The following is an 18,015-nucleotide window of genomic DNA, read 5'->3' on the forward strand; positions in this document are numbered from 1 at the left end:
CACTGCCCTGCTAATCAGGGACTTGCACTTTTTGGCGTTTGCTCTTGTTGCCCTGCGTTTCAGGGACTTTTTTTTACACTTACACTGCCTGCTAATCAGGGACTTTCACTTTTTGGCGTTTTCTCTTGTTGCCCTGCGTTTCAGGGACTTTTTTTCACACTTACACTGCCCTGCTAATCAGGGACTTTCACTTATTTAAGCACTTTTTGGTGTCTTTTTAATTTTTATTTGCATCAATATATATATATGTATAAATTTATATATTTCGTTGGCCGTTGCAGTCGACTAGCGGGATTTTACCGCTTACTAGCTGAGTTCCGCTACTCAGCGAATAGGTGGTCCGCTTTTGGAGGGTNTTAAGCACTTTTTGGTGTCTTTTTAATTTTTATTTGCATCAATATATATATATGTATAAATTTATATATTTCGTTGGCCGTTGCAGTCGACTAGCGGGATTTTACCGCTTACTAGCTGAGTTCCGCTACTCAGCAAATAGGTGGTCCGCTTTTGGAGGGCCTTCTTACACCAATTTTAAGTTATACGGAATTCTCACGAGGCGCCCTTACAGGCAACTTTCAGTTCAATGCAGCAGCTGCCCAGTGTAAAAATGGCCTTTCCACAAATTGGTTGCGAAAGTTGACTCATGTAAATTCCCTATGATTTTCACTCGGGTATTTATTCTGCGGGTACACCCTTTTGTCGCTAGTCACTTTAAAAAGGGGACTTACCTCAGTCCTAGGTTTGGCCGCTGCTCCTTCTTGGGCACCTTTTCTTTTTTTTTGTTAAATTTTCGTTTTTTTTGTTTTTTCCTTGCTCTGTGGCGTAGCTGGCACAAGTTGGTTGTATTTACGTTTTGCAAATGGCCGGCTACATGAAATGTCAAATGCAGCTTCTTTCATGCGGGCTCATTCACAATGGTGTGTGCTAATAAAACTTTACCAATGGGACTTGCCGAGAGTTGTTAATTTTTGTTAAGTATATTTTGGTTGAAATAATTATAATTATATTAATAATAATTATTATTATTACTTTTAAAAAATCGCAAGATTATTGAACGAAAAAAGATTATCTTAAAGATCCGGCTCGAAGGACAGTGTTCGAGCGGGGCAATTTAGGGGCCGGAAATCCTCGTGATTCCGGCAACGGGGACCAATGGGGGAGCCGATTCTTTAAGATAATCTTTTAACTAAATATCAAATAATGCCCTAGTCTCCAAAGGTATAAAAGATGTCAGGTTTTCGGGTATTATACACAATTTAGGTTTATTGAAAAAATATATGTACAAACATGAGTTGACTCACCTGAGATGTCGCTGGCTGTCGATCACATAATAGAAGGAGGCTATACTCAATTGCCGCATTTATAGGGTGGAATTTGGCAACGGGATCGACTAACAGGACTCGTGCCAAAAGGAGATAAAGTAACGAGTCCTGTCAGCGAGTGGTTGGCAGCGACATCTCTCGGTGAAGTTTGTATACTAAAACTTAAGCTGCAGGCTTAAACAAATAGTAAATTTCAAATATTTTAACTTTTTTTCAATACGAAATTATAACTTTTTTACCATCTGCTGACGATGTGGAGACCATCTATAGAAGGAAGAAATCAGCTGACACGGAAAAATCTAAATTCCGCAGATTTCTGCGCTACGGGCTGCAACTACAGAAAACTTCTGCGGTGTTGAGTTTTCATTTACATGGCCTTCTGGTAAGACAGATCGTGTCAGCTGACTCGGGTTTACGTACCGGTAGGTTTACGTTCTAGACTAATTCCAGCTTTACTCATACCAGAGGCGAAGTTACAAGTCTTCAGATGCTCTTCCCAACTTTTCCGCTTATGCACGTTCCCAAGCTGCCGAATCTCCGCGTTGGGATCCCTGACACGGGGATTTCCGGGATCGGCCTGACGAGGGTTGTTACCTCATTGGCTAGAAAAGCCGCTTCAGCAGGGAAGTTTGGACTCGGGTCCGTAATGCATACTGCTGGTACGAAGCGAGCTGTGGCAGCATTGACAACCCTGCGGAACTTACGTTCACCAAGGTGGACGTCGGTTGGTGTGGGGAGCGAAGCGAAGGTTCAGTTTTAGAAAAGTTGATATAGGTCCGGTGTTCCGCGGAAGCAAAGTCGGTTGGTTTATCGATCGAGGTGACTGTGGGCAGATGGTCTGATGTCAAGGTCAACATAGGTCACCATGATACGCTGTTTATCAGACCAGCGCTGACTATTGTTATGTCTGGCGAGCTGCAAGAGCTGCCCATAATCCCGGTGGGTACGTCGTCGTTCATTGTGCAGAGTATCGAATCGTCTATCTGCTCAGCCAAGTCTGTTCACTTACGATCGTTTGACAGGCTTGAGTACCAAAGATCGTGGTGTGCATTAAAGTCAAAAACTAGCATACGGTTTTCACCTCTGAGGAGCGCACCTATATCAGGGTGATCTCCTGCCGGGAAGCTAGTGACAGGGGGTATATAAACGTTAAATATTTCGAGCTCGACATCGCCTGACCGGATAGAAATGCCCTGACATTCTAGGGTGGTATCCCTGCGGTCGATGTCTGCTTCGATAAGACGATACTGCATGGTGTGGTTCGTGATGAACGCTAAGCCTTCACCATTATCTCGCTCGCGATCTCGACGGTGCACGTTGTATCCGGCGCTATTCAACAATGTTGAGTTGCTGTGCAACTTCGTCTCTTGGACCACAGCTATCAATATAACATGACATCCCATGAAGACGGTTATCTCCTCGATCTTGCTCTGAAGTCCATTACAGTTGAATTGAAGGAGGTTCATGTGGTTCGGGAGACGTGTTGTTATGCGGAGTGTGATGGATGTGTTCGGTTTTAGAAAAGTAGGCTCTGTGCGCTTCTGTGGAGGGTGCCGCCCTGTGGTGTAGGAAGTGGCGTCGCAATTGGGGTGATATCCTGCCGGGGGTATATAAACGTTAAATATTTCGAGCTCAACATCGCCTGGCCGGATAGCAATGCCCTGACATTCTAGGATGGTATCCCTTGGGCCGATGCCTGCTTCGATAAGACGATACTGCACGGTGTGGTGCGTGATGAACGCTAGGCCACCATCATTATTTCCCTCGCGATCTCGACGGTGCACATTGTATCCGGCGCAATTCAACGGTTAACTCCTCGATCTTGATCTGAAGTCCATTACAGTTAAATTGTAGCACCTTTGTGTGCCTTGGGAGACCAATTAGTATGTGGGGTGTGAGTGAGTTGTGTTTTCTGCCGGCCCCTGCTGTATGTGCTTCACACGATGGTGCTGTCTTGTGGTGGTCATACGAGGCGTCGCGGGGGAAATTTGCGACTGGGCAGCGCAACAGGGGTCCACGTAGTCACTCGTCCAATCACGTGTGTTGCGGAGTCCGGAACATGCCCTAAAGTGGCACCAGCCAAGACAGGAGTTGCACTTGACTGATGTCGCGTTACGGTATATTCTGTACTGACAAACCGAGCAGATTGTCGGAGGGACTAGGAGTTGCCGGCGGCGGTGTGTGGGTGGAGGTTCTGCAGCGTTCGTATATATGTATATTGTTGTGTCATGTTGGGGTGTCGTAGTGTTGTGCTGCTCGGGCGAGTGGCGGTTTGCTGCGGAGGCGGTCCAATTCGCACAGAATGGGGCCACGAACGAACGTGGTTCACTGCCGGTGCGTACTTAGGCCCTAGTAGGTGTGGATATGACACCACCCGTCAAAAGCGTTGCACCTGACCGAGGTGGAGTTTACATGCAATCGTCTCTGGTATACTCAGCAAGTGTATATTTCTGGCCCTGGGTTTGACTCTATGCCAGCCCTGAGCAGAAGGATATAGAGCAGATGTAGCCCCATTATCGCACAACGTTTAATGGATTTCGCCGACCTAAATAGAGTTAGATCGCCGAAAAAACAGCCTTTGGTCGGGCAAAACCCGAGTCATTCTGGTACGTATGTCGCTGTTGTCGGCTGTTGTGGGAACGTGGTTCCACTGCTCGCATATGTCGGTTTTGTGAAGAGTGCTTTCTGCTTTCGACGTTAAGATTTCCTTGCATGTGTATCTTGGCTGCAACAAGATAGGGGTCCGAATCGATGTTTGGGCCTCGGTGTATACGCATGGCTTGCCTTGCCCCCTCCAACGCATTTCTTGGATGGCGCTGATGACCCGAGGACATCAACCAGCCGGGCAGGGGAATCTTCCCCATTAAAGGTCCGGACATTCCAGGTAGATGCCGTCAAATTGTAGGTCTTTAAACGTTTACCAAGGCCGACATCAAAAGGGGGGTCTCATCTGAGCCTTTGTGTATGTTTTTCATTGGAAGTGATTTTTATGTGGCGGGTTCTGAACCCAACACACAACCCATTGCTGGGAGGGGTGGGTTCCTAACCGAATAGACGTTTATATAGCGAGCCGCTTGTTCCAAGACAGACACCCGCAACTCGCACATGGGTTGCTCACGTTGCACAGTGCGGCCGAATTCCAAAAGTGCGGCCAAAATTCGATAAAATAAAGTTTCTAGATATGCCTTTTTTGACATTGGCTAAAGGGATTACCTAAGAAGCGAAAACTGTTCACAGTAATGACCTGTACCCTAAGTCCTCTCTTTATATTCATTTGTAGTGGGTCCTTCTCCCAAGCACCACATTATTGTAATAAAAAGCGAAAAATTATTAACGTATAAAATAGTTGGATAGATAGGAAATCAAACAAAACCAAATGGGTTATACGTCTGAAAGTTAATAAAATACGCTAAAAAAAATTGTGAAAACAAATACTGTAACAGAAATTTTTAAGAAATAAAAATGTAAAGGTATTTTTTCGTTTATTTTCAAATAAAAATTTTAGTTGTTAAATGCAACAGTAACAACACGCTGTCGGATGCTGCCTTTAAACCTATTGGAGTTTACATAGAAAAGTATTAGCTACAGAAGGAAATAAAACTCAGATGCTCATTTCTGCTCCTTATATATATATATATATATATATATTTTAACACGCATATACATATTAGCGTCACCAGTATATAAAAATTTAGAGCTTTTTAATTAGATTTCACAGAAAGATTTTGAGTATGCAGTTTTGTGACCCATTTGATTAAAGTATAATAAAGTGCAAGTTTAAAGAAGCTGCGACTTACGGTTGATTTTTGGAAATTTTTTTAGTTGAAGGTGTTGCTCATTTTCTTAATATCATCGAACATACTTCGTATGGAAGAAAATAACTGGCGCTGTCAACAAAAAAAATCTCAAAAATCAACGGTAAGGTCTAGCTACTTCAAACTTGCACTTTGTGACACCAAAATTGAGTCAGCTATAAAACTGCATACTCAAAACCTTTCTAAGATTTTTAAATTCTGACAGCGGATTCGTAATTAGCGACCTCGAAAACACCTTAGTACGAAATTTCGAATAACTTCTTTAAACCTTCGAGTTTTGGCCGCACTTTTGAATTTCGGCCGCACTGCGCGTTGCCCAAGTGCGCGAACGAGCACGCAAGAGTCGGAATTGAGTATAGCCAGTGTTGCCGTTTTAGCTCATTGGTGGCTAGATTTAGCTACCCCATTCTTTTTTTGGCCACATAAATTTAAAATTACCTATACTTCGCATGATGGTTGTATGTATATGCTTAATTTGATCTCATTTTTTTTTCATTTATGTATTGTGTGTTCCTTACGTTTTTATACATACAATCTGTAAAAGTGTTAAGGCTGTTAACTTATCTATTAACGATTTAACTATAGTTTAAAATAGATAAGTTTACGGCCCTTAATATGCTTAATTTGTTAAATGGCCCATCAAGTCGATTGACTGTGTATGTTCTTGTGGTGTGATTGTACCGGCTGCTGGTGTCCTGAGTGGGGAAATTAGCTGAATTTTCTAAGTTAAAATTATTTTGGCGGAAATTTCATGCATTATATGAGTCAACGCCGTGTTTGTGGAAGATCAAGTTCACGATATTGCAGTTGTGAATTAAAAAAAAGAACAATGTTTAACAAAATGGTAGAAAAATTATGAAATTTCGGCTCTAATCATTTCGGTCTTTCCTCGACCCCATTTGTAAAGAAATAAATATTGTACCAGCATGCTAGTACGTTATATGCTTCATGCCTGATGGTACAATCACTTGATGGAGCCAGCAAGCTGGTGTCGTATATTTCCCCTTTTATAAAAAAAAAGGTTTTTGGTTGGATAAAATATTTGCTTTTTTCCACAGTTCATTGTTTTTCTATACCATTACTCATTGAAAATGTTTGCGTGTATACTTATATATATGTGGCAACCTCGCCATCTCAAACTTCAAATACACCACAAACGCTTACCAACACAGAACACTTACCAACACAGAGCGCACATCCTTACCCACAACGTCACCGTAGAAAACAGACACTCATACCACGCACAGTCTACTCTCTTTCCTTTTCTTCTGGAACTACGGTGGTGAACGGACCGTGCACCTAGCGCTCAACGTCGAACAGTCACACATTCGTATACTTTGTACTTTAAATATTGCTTAGTAATTATTTCTTAATAAATAATAGTATTAAATCATCCACTCGAGTCTCTATTAACAAATTAGCAAAGTGGTTATGCTATAAATGGTGACCCCGACGTGATGGAAGTGGATTAAGAAATTTGGTTTGACTCGTTCGACACAACGCCCACACGTGTAGCGAAACGCCAAAGTATCATCGCGATTTTTACTGCATTTACACGAACAACACAGCAAAGGACCACAAAATTGTACAAGAGTCAAAGTCAAGGGTGCTCCGTGCTAACGTGGTGTTCCAGCTCGCACTAGCGCGATATGCCGTTGGACCATACACCGACCAAGCTATCAGACAGCCACGCGTCTGCTTCATTGGGTAAAACGTTGTTGGACGTTTCTCCACCGCCTGAAACGAACATGAGCACTATCCACGGTCAATCGACAAGCCAAGCAGCTGCACCCACGGCACCAGCCGCTGTAGAAGCTGTGTCCAGCTACAAGATACCACCGTTCTGGAAAACCCAACCCAGACTATGGTTCATCCAAGCCGAAGCCGTGTTTCACAGCAACCGTATCGCATCGGATCTGGCCAAGTACAACCAAGTCGTTAGCGCTCTGGATACGGACTCCATACTGCAGATGGCCGATTTCCTACACAATCCGCCTGATAATGATAAGTATGCTAAATTCAAAGACGAAATAATAAAACGATTCACCGAATCCACAGATCGTCAACTGCATCGAGCCCTCACTGAAATACAGTTGGAGGACAAGAAGCCCAGTCAGCTTTTACGTCAGCTAAAAATCCTCACAGGCAGCTCTGCAACAGGAGACGTACTCCGAGTCAGGTGGCTCGCACTGCTACCACCAGCAATCGTGAGGTGCATAAAGCTCCTTAGAAATACAACGCTTGAAGAACAGGCAGAGATCGCTGACGAGCTGATGGAAAATCAGACTGGCACGGGCGTAATGGCCACGTACACCAACCCTAGCCATGCAGTAGCAGACCGCAAGCTCGCGGATACCATCCTTACAAGCCTGGCCAAGGACATTACCAGTATGAAACTCGCCGTGGCCGACCTCGCTACCTGCACCAAAGAGCTCACGCAGACTCTCACTCAGAACCCTCCACACCGTGCATCGCGTGGTCGCGGCCAGCAACGCTCAAACGCTAGAGAGGCATCATCGGCGCCCGCCAAGCTGTGTTTCTACCATCGCAAGCACGGAGAAAAGGCTAAGCGCTGCGTGTTACCGTGTACCTTCAAAGCCAATTCGGGAAACTGATTTCGCTGTCGACCGTTCAGGCGGCCGGCGACAGCTTTTGTACCAGCACACCGCCTTCAAAAGAACATCGCCTACACATACATGATAACACGACGAACATGAGGTTCCTCGTTGATTCAGGATCAGTAATCTCACTGGTACCGAAGACCGCCATTAATCTCCAGCTCAAACAAGATGAGCTCACATTATACGCTGCCAACGGTACTATCATACGCACCTACGGCCAGAAAGTGTTGTCACTCGATTTCAATCTCCGTCGAAGGTTTAGTTGGTCCTTCATTATAGCAGATGTCAAGTCAGCTATCATCGGCGCAGACTTCCTTGCTCACTTTGCACTGATGTTGGACTTGAGGGGGCGCCGTCTTATTGACTCAGCCACATCACTCACCACGAAGGGTCAACTATCTGAGGCCATCATACACAGCATCTCCACCATCAATCAGTCCATCTGCTCAGATGACATTGATGCCAGCTATCTAGAGCTCCTCAATCGCTTTATTGACATCACGAGACCAAATACCAGCCCTATCACTGACACGAACAGTGCAACTGCTCATCACATCGAGACCACTGGACCACCAGTATTCGAGCGTCCACGGCGTCTCACTGGCGAGAAACTAAAAATTGCTAAAGACGACTTTGACCTGTTACTACACCACGGCGTCATCCGCCCGTCCAGCAGTCAGTGGGCGAGTCCAATACACATGGTTCCCAAAAAACTTGGAGGGTGGCGCACCACCGGTGACTATAGAAAACTGAACGCTCAAACCATTCCAGATCGGTATCCGGTACCCCACTGCGATGACATCCTCCAACGCCTACACGGTTCCACCGTCTTCACCACCATCGATCTCGTTCGGGCCTACCACCAAATACCAGTCGCTCAAGCTGACATACCCAAGACTGCTGTGACCACACCATTCGGACTATACGAGTTTTTGGGCATGCCTCCAGGCCTTCGAAACGCCACGCAGACCTTCCAGCGACACATGGACAACCTTTTCCGGGGTCTGGACTTCGTGGGATGCTTTATAGACGACCTTATCATCTTCTCTCGGTCTCACAAGGAACACCTTCAGCACGTGACTACTGTCTTCGATATTCTGCGGGCAAATCGTCTGACCATCAATCCCAAGAAGTGCCAGTTTGGAAAACCAGAGGTCAGCTACCTTGGCTACACCATCAATAAGAGCGGATACTCTCCACCAGCTGAAAGAACCCAGGCGATTGCCGACTATCCAAGACCCGAGACCATCAACGATCTTCGTCGCTTCCTCGGCGTGATAAACTATTATCGCAGGTCCATCCCGGAAGCAGCCAAAACGCAAGGACCGCTCACCGACCTCCTCAAAAACGCAAAAAAAAAATGACAAGCGCAAGATCCCCTGGACACCAGCTATTGAGGAAGCATGGGTAAACTGCAAACAAAGTATTGTCCACGCCACACGCATGGCCTTCCTCATACCAACCGCCCAACTCTCGCTAAGAACAGATGCATCAGATACGGCGATTGGGGGTGCACTCGAACAATTTCAAGGGAGAACCTGGCAACCACTAGCCTTCTTCTCGCGCAAACTCAGCCCAGCGGAGACCAGGTACAGCACTTATGACCGCGAACTCCTGGCTGTCTTCGCATCTATCAAATTCTTCCGACACATTCTTGAGGGGCGAAGCTTCGCAATACAAACCGATCACAAACCGCTCATATACGCATTCTCTCAACGTTCTGACAAAGCATCACCACGTCAACTCCGCCAACTCGACTACATCTCACAATTTTCAACGGAGATCGTCCACACTAAGGGATCCGAGAATGTCGTAGCTGATGCCCTGTCGAGAATCAACACCATCAACATGCCAACCAGACTGGACGCAAAAACCATTGCTGAGGCACAACAAGATGACGACGAACTGGCCACTCTGCAACATAACACATCGCTTAAGCTTCATCTGCTCAACATTGAAGGCCAAAACATATATTGCGACATCACGAACAACGCGGTACGACCGTACATTCCAGCCTCCATAAGGCGGGAGGCCTTCAATACAATCCACGGTCTTTCACACCCCAGCGGCAGATCCACGGCAAAGCAACTAAGGGAACGGTTCGTCTGGCCGGGCGTCAGGAAAGATGCACTCTTGTGGGCTAGGCAATGCATTCCATGCCAACGATCAAAAGTATATCGCCATAATCGCACCACACCGAGTCACATTGACATACCAGATAATCGCTTCGAACATATTCACCTGGACCTCATAGAGCTGCCAAAAATTGGAGATTTACGCTACTGTCTGACAATCATTGACAGATTCAGCAGATGGCCAGTCGCTATTCCACTCAAAACGATCACAGCCGACACTATAGCATCAGCATTTTATTCACAATGGGTTTGTCAATTTGGCACTCCGCTCACGATCACCACGGACAGAGGACTACAATTTGAATCAGCCCTCTTCACATCACTCTCTCGGCTACTGGGGATCAAACGCATCAGGACGACGCCGTACCACCCCCAGTCCAACGGCATGGTAGAGCGATGGCACCGTACACTCAAGGCTGCCCTCATGTGTAACGCCCAAACACCCTGGCCAGAGCTCTTACCAACCGTATTACTTGGACTTCGTGCTACGTACAAACCGGATATGAAAGCCTCTCCTGCTGAGATGCTCTTTGGGACACCTCTACGCCTACCTGGAGAATTCTTTGTTTCTGAAAGCACCCCTGCAGACCCTCAGGCATTCATAAGAGAATTCCGGCAACATATTCGAGAGGTCAGGCCAACCCCAACAGCTCATCACAGCAAACCAAAAATGTTCATCCTAAAAGACCTCGACACGTGCACCCACGTTTTCAAACGCGTAGACTCCATCAAAAAACCATTGGAGCAACCATACACAGGGCCACATGAGGTTGTAAGACGGATCGATGACAAAGTCTACGTAGTCAAAATTAATGGAGCAGACAAAACAGTTTCCACTGACATGTTGAAGCCCGCCTACATTGATGTCACCGACGATCAGCAATTACCTAGACAAACACAGATGCCAGACAACGCCAACCAAGAAGCAAACATAAAAAAGTCGTGCCATGTCCCTGCGGACCAAGACACTGGGAGGGGAGTGGATGTGGCAACCTCGCCATCTCAAACTTCAAATACACCACAAACGCTTACCAACACAGAACACTTACCAACACAGAGCGCACATCCTTACCCACAACGTCACCGTAGAAAACAGACACTCATACCACGCACAGTCTACTCTCTTTCCTTTTCTTCTGGAACTACGGTGGTGAACGGACCGTGCACCTAGCGCTCAACGTCGAACAGTCACACATTCGTATACTTTGTACTTTAAATATTGCTTAGTAATTATTTCTTAATAAATAATAGTATTAAATCATCCACTCGAGTCTCTATTAACAAATTAGCAAAGTGGTTATGCTATATATGTATATACAAGTAAAAAAATTTGGCAACCACAACGACTTTTTTTAGCTCTTTTTTAGCCCTTTTTTTAAAGGAATTTGGCTACCACTAAAAATGATTCGCGGCAACACTGAGTATAGCCCCATCGCACTCCTAATTACTTCTATCATTCTTCTTAAAGTTACCGCGTATTCTCAATTAATTAATCTTTAGCTTTCATGCAAATTGCTAAAAATTCTAAAATGTGCATATCGTCAATAAAAATAAAATTCGACGTGCTAGAAAAAAATCAAAGATATAAAAAAAAAAAAAATATTATAATTGTTGAAGGGGCGGGCGAAGCTCAATTTCGCCTGTGTTATCTACCTTTTGGTTTTAAATCATTGTCCGGACACGAAAAGTGAATTCGTCCTAAGCAGACAATGCCAAACCCTTTTTCCCAGAAATGAAATATCATAAATCAAACATGTGGCCAAAAATAGGGCGTCCAATACATATATTGTTTTTTAATTTTGAGTGTCTGATGCATATGTTTGAGGATATGTACATTTAGGAGCTATAAACATTTGCCCTTCATAAAATTTTTCAGTTTAGATTTTTTACTTTGCTCACATGCATACACATATATGTATGTATACAAATGAATCCAGCTTATCTGAAGCCACCATTTTAATCACCACCATTTTTAAAATTACCATTCCCCAGAATCATTTGGAAGGTAATTAGAAATAATACTAATTGTGGGCTCAAAAGCTACATTTGTGTATCCAGTTGGAGAAAAAGTTACAGGATATTTGTTAGAGTCCGTGTTACGCTGTACTTGATCTGTGAGTCGTCTTTTCGCAATACTACGCTTTTCATTCAACATCACCAATGATTTTCTACTCATTGAGATGTGTTTCACATTTATCTCGTCTGAAACCAAGTAATAACAGATATCAAAAAAGTATGACAAAAGCAACATTGTGTAAACGAAAAAAATACCTTCGCCAAGGAACCGCCTTTCGAAGTTTCTTGGCAAATCACTATAATCGCGAGATGTTTTATTTCGACTCTCATGCAACTTGAAAATTGTTTGGCGGCGGTAAATGCTGTTTCGCCCATCACTGTTATTGGCTCGATTGCAATCATTCATGTCCTCCATTGCTGAATCATCGTCAACGTCGTCGAAGCGCTTTGGCCGTTGCAATTGGCGAGCGATGTTTACGGCGTTACCTCTTATTTCCTGTGCAGCATCTTCGTCTGTTAACTTAAATCAAATGTTGACTGTTACTTTTCTAGATAATCATATATAAGTATGAGAATACATAAATATTCATACATAAATACATAATTAGAACAATAATATTTCGACGCTTACACTTTTGCTAAGTGGTGTGCGTCTGGATGTTGTTACACAAATGGAAGGACCGCCCGCAAAAGGAAAATGGATTTTATGAGAAGCTTTTTCAAGGCAGAAATACATTCGAAGGTTTGACATTGCCGAGCGGCTACCGCTGTTAAAAAAAACCTTTTTCTATAATATTTTGGGTTGTTGCTTTGACCAGTGGTAGTATGCACCTGTAACCACTCGGCTGCACATACATACATATGTATATAAAAGTACATGTACATATACACTAGAATTTATTAAAGTGATCCCATTCCCAGGGTTACAAACATCCCTACCTATAAAGGGCCATATTGGGGATAAAAAAGTGCCAACCAGAAAAAAGTTAAGTGCCAAATAAGCTGCCTTTTTTACTCGAGAGAAGAACATGTCTTTCTTTCCCATTAAGGAATAAAACAAGAAGCACGTTTCTAAAACAAAAGTGTAATAACAAAATAAAACTTAAGGAGCACGCAAATAGTAGTTTATGAATTTCACAAAAATCTGTTGAATAGTAAGTGAAATTGTGTAAAAAGGCAGGTTTGAGACAAATTTTCAGGTCGCATATGAGACATTCTTTTTCATATCGGGCACCAAATTTGGTGTCACACTTTCGATTGGCTTACAATTTTTTTTAATGGGTTCTATACATGAAATAAGCTAACACATGTTCGAGAAATTTTTTTTTTTCTTTTTTCTTCGGAGATATGGTCTGTCAAACAAAAAAAAAAATTTAAGCGAATCGGAGACATGACATAATTTTTTTTACGATATCCGTCCGACTTAAAAAATAATGGCTCATATACATTAGATTTGTTTTAGTTAAAAAATTACGAGGCCAATACTTTTCACAGCTACAAAATAGCTAACAGTTGAGTACGACCACGTCATGTGATGGTCGATATTTTCACCAAGTTACGGATTTTTGGAAAAAATATATATATATATCAGGTATATATTTAAAATCCTTATGCTGGCATATTTTGTTACATAAATATTAAAAAAAAGATCCTATATTTGACCATGTTATGGACAGGAGAGCTCCTGGGGACTAGTCAAGAAGTACGAACCCAACTACCTAAGTCGTAATCTGGCAGAAGCTGTGCAGTATAAGAGGAAGTGTTGAAATTATTCCACCTCGTCGTCCTCCACGCAGCTGCGACAAAAGGGCCCAGTAAAATATTTAATCTCAATGCGTGAATCTCGATAGGACAGTGGCCAGTCAATTCAAATACCAGAATGGGGAGATCCGGCTTCGCGAGCATAAAAAGTTCCCTACACCGTCCACGGTCCATTCTCAGCCAAAATGACCTTGCATTAGCGCAAGCTCTGTTTTTCGCTCAACGTTCGCTGAGTAAACCCAAGGTCCATCAAAAGAAGCGCACAAGTTTTCAAGGGAGCTCCCACACTCTCTTTTCTTGCTTAAATGGTGCCCAGTTCATCACCCGCATAGTTTCCTGCCATATCCCTATGAGCGATAACTCTTATAGGTCTAACGCCAGACGAGGAGTCCACAGAACATACTGGACTTAACTATAGATTCATAGAGCCCGGAAATAAGCTTTTAACAAAGGCCATATCTCTCCCGTATTTTCGACCACGATCCAGAGAAGAAGTGAGAGGACACCACTTTGGAGGGTGCCTCTGTTAACTCTGCGCTGGATGGTGGCAANATACCAGAATGGGGAGATCCGGCTTCGCGAGCATAAAAAGTTCCCTACACCGTCCACGGTCCATTCTCAGCCAAAATGACCTTGCATTAGCGCAAGCTCTGTTTTTCGCTCAACGTTCGCTGAGTAAACCCAAGGTCCATCAAAAGAAGCGCACAAGTTTTCAAGGGAGCTCCCACACTCTCTTTTCTTGCTTAAATGGTGCCCAGTTCATCACCCGCATAGTTTCCTGCCATATCCCTATGAGCGATAACTCTTATAGGTCTAACGCCAGCCGAGGAGTCCACAGAACATACTGGACTTAACTATAGATTCATAGAGCCCGGAAATAAGCTTTTAACAAAGGCCATATCTCTCCCGTATTAACGTTTTTCGACCACGATCCAGAGAAGAAGTGAGAGGACACCACTTTGGAGGGTGCCTCTGTTAACTCTGCGCTGGATGGTCGTCCCCAAATCCGCAGCGACCACTCTGTCGCTGATAATGCGGCGCATGAACCCAACGAGGTCAGCTTTGACACCAAGATTACTCAGGAATCTGACTATTGCCCCGGTAGTACATTTTCAAAGGCTATTTAGGCCCCAAAGCCAAGTCCTTTATAATCCTTAATCCGGGATGACTCCGGGAGTAATCGCAAAGGAGCATGCGACTAATACCACTTTTGATCTCTTTATATGGAATGAACTGATCGCTTTCGTTCGAGCATGTCCTATGAAGAGACTAATTGTTCACCTTTATACCAGAACGGGTATAAAAAGCGACTAGTCACTTTTATGAAATAAAAATAAAAATTTCCGCCAGCTGAGATTCGAACCGGGGTTCTCAGGTTTGTTAGGCGAATACTCTCTCTGTGTGCCAACGCCGCACATGAAATTTCATTGACTAAGTGCGTACATATCATTAAATCTTTAATAGTACCCGTTAGAGATAAGTTGGGGACTAATTGATCTCCAATTAAACCCATAAGGGAAGAGTCGAGACTAATTGACCTCCATTAGTACCCGTATGAGACTAGTTGGGAGTAATTAATGGCCAATTGTACCCAATTGAGAGTAATCTCGGAATACCCTCTTTAGAGATTAGTCGCACAATTTTTTGCAGGGTAGTTTGCGTTTGCTAGTGTACACATACTAAGACAAAAATGTTGCGCTGGTATTGGTAGGTCTGTCGACGCTGTGCACCACTGGTATGCATGCTCCCGACAGGTGATCGCGGAGATCCCATTCCTGATTTGCAGACCAACCAGCCCCTCCCGCGTTTCATGCTTGTAATACAAACGTCACCCTTACCACACTTTAACCCCTGGGGATTTACTCCCTTGCGGCGGAAACAACCAATGTTGGACAAAGCCAACGACATAATAAATGACTCCTAAACTACAATTTATGGTGCGCGCAATGATGGTGCCACACAAAGAGGAGGCATCTACAATTTTACGCCGCCTCCGAAGGGCAAATTGATTTCATGAGAAGCTTTTTGAAGGCCGGAATGCAAAAACAATTCTTTTTTTTTATATTGCTCAGACCAAGAATTGAACCCTCAACCTACAAAGCTGCACTGCGCTCCTCTCCCCACTCGACCACGGCGGCGAAATAAACAGCACAATGAAATTTTAGAGAAATACTTTCAAATCTCCCTGTAACTTCAAAATGTAAAACCTGTGCACATCTATGTAGAATCCCAGTTCTTTAATTTGACTTCTCATTTTGGAAATTCGAAATAACGTTGCAGATGTGATGACCTTCAAAAAAAAATAGATGGCAACTCTAATTAAAAATATTACCAGCCTATAATTTTATTAAAACTCTTTCGTTTGACGCTAATATTTTGATAATTCATTTATGTATCTTTCGTATAAGTAAAACAAACTCGACTTTTCAAACAGGTGGCAACCTCTTTAAAGGTATTTTCAAACTAAAATCTTTCGCCTGGCATTATTATACATATTTCAATTAAATTATGAATTAATTTGAATTTAGTATTTTTAAGCACATGGCAACTCTCTTAAATAAAATTTAGAAATAAACTATTTTCAAACCCATTTCGATTGATACCCATCTTTTTACAATCCATTTAACTTATTAAATAATTTGAGCTTAATTTCTTCAACAAAAAAAAACGAAATGTTTAGCTTAAAGATTTCTTAACACTCGTTCTTTTGATAACCATATTTTAAAATTTCATGTAACTTATGTATAATTAAACGAAATACCACTTTCAAAACAGGCGGCAACCCTCTTAAAAATTATTTTCGAACTAAAATTTCCTTAAATATTTTTCGCCTGACATTTTTACAAATATTTCAAGTAACTGATGAATTAAGTGGAAATTCATTTTTTAAACACGTGGCAACCCTCCTAAATATAGTTCTTACATAAAGGATTTTAAACCCATTTCCATTGATTACCATCGGTTAGTAATTCCTTTATTATAATAAATAATTTTAGTTTAGCCTTTTAAGCTGGGCAACCCTCAAATACATCAAAAATGTTCTAAATAGTCAAACTAAGTATTGCTTAAAGCTCTTTCATTTGACATCCATCGTTAATGTTTCATATAAATTGGGTATAAAATAGTTCAATTGGACTTCTCAAATAGGTGGCAACCCTATTCAAAATATTTCCAAGCTACTACCTTCTTAAACCTCTTTTGTGTGACACCCATATAGCGATACCTTATACACTTACCAAATTCCTTTAATTAAAATTTAATTACATTTTTTTAAACATGTGGCAACTCTCCTATACGTAGTTAAGTTATAAAGCCTTTTCAAAACCATTTCGATTGATACCCATATTTAATAATTGATTTAACTTTTTAATTAACTTGAGCTTAATTTCTTAACAGGTGGCAACTTTTTTCGAAAAAGTAAAACCTTCTTGAACATCATCACACTAAGCCCTTTAATTTGGTACTGAACTTTTGAAAATCGAACGGACGGTGCGGATCTGAGGGCATTGCTTAGTAAATAACTTGAGTTTAATTATTTAACAGGTAGCAACTCCTTTCGAAAAAATAAAACCAGTTTGCATATCTACAGGCCAAGTGCTTTAATTTGGCACCCCATTTTTGAAAATCGAGCGAACAGTACAGATCTTTTATGGTGCACAAAAAATGCCTTCGCGTATTATATATATGGCTCATTCCATCTCAAATCACCCAGGCCGGGGGAAAGTGACTTTAAGTTAGCGATAAAACTCACAGGGATTGTTCCTTGAACAATTTAAGGAGACTCGTATTTTTTCCTTTTGCTCAGAAATGAGAATTTTTCGAATAATGAATTTTTTTCTTTTTGAGTACGAACGCTTACTTTTTCCTCTCGTAGTAGCAACTTTTGATGAAATCGTTTATGCTGCCGCAAAAAAGCAAGGATTTTAACGATTTTTTTTTAAATTGCAGATATTGATCTACTGAATCGATCTAGTGAACTAAACATCAGTAGTTGTTTATTAATAATTAATTCTTCTCTTCTTCTTATTTGGCGCTGTAACCGCCTAAGCGATTTTGGCCGAGTCCAAAACGGCACGCCAGTCATTTCTCTTCTGTGCTAACTGACGCCAATTGAAAATGCCAAGTGAAGCCAAGTCCTTCTCCACCTGGTCTTTCCAACGCAGAGGAGGCCTTCCTTTTCCTCTGTTACCAGCATCGCGGCCCGCGTTGAATATTTACAGAGCAGGAGCGTTTCTGTCCATGCGAACGACATGGCCAAGCCAGCGGAGCCGCTGAATTTTAATTCGCTGCACTATGTCTATATCGTTGTAAAGCTCATACAGCTCATCGTTAAATCGTCTGCGAT

The 18,015-nt window shown here is 42.6% G+C and overlaps 2 protein-coding genes across 4 annotated transcripts in view; one reads left to right on the forward strand and one right to left on the reverse strand.

The window, feature by feature from the left end:
* The first annotated feature begins 6,786 nt into the window (after positions 1 to 6,786).
* LOC108369911 (uncharacterized) lies at positions 6,787 to 7,752 on the forward strand. Its single transcript, XM_017625125.1, has one exon. It carries the CDS (start codon positions 6,787 to 6,789, stop codon positions 7,750 to 7,752), a length of 966 nt encoding a protein of 321 aa, XP_017480614.1.
* A 3,902-nt stretch (positions 7,753 to 11,654) lies between these two features.
* Chs2 (Chitin synthase 2) overlaps positions 11,655 to 18,015 on the reverse strand; it is a 261,613-nt gene continuing 255,252 nt past the window's right edge. For 2 of the 3 annotated variants that reach the window (XM_017625159.1, XM_017625154.1), the window contains 2 exons: positions 12,165 to 12,429; positions 11,872 to 12,095 (listed from right to left, as the gene is read on the reverse strand). In XM_017625159.1, coding sequence (XP_017480648.1) covers positions 11,872 to 12,095; positions 12,165 to 12,429 — 489 coding nt within the window. Of the gene's footprint in view, positions 12,096 to 12,164; positions 12,430 to 18,015 lie in introns of all 3 variants that reach the window. The other variant, XM_017625143.1, reaches the window with a different exon arrangement.

Source organism: Rhagoletis zephyria, unplaced genomic scaffold (genome assembly GCF_001687245.7).
Source record: "Rhagoletis zephyria isolate East Lansing unplaced genomic scaffold, Rhagoletis_zephyria_1.1 Rzeph_scaffold_00060, whole genome shotgun sequence".
Taxonomy (NCBI): domain Eukaryota; kingdom Metazoa; phylum Arthropoda; class Insecta; order Diptera; family Tephritidae; genus Rhagoletis; species Rhagoletis zephyria.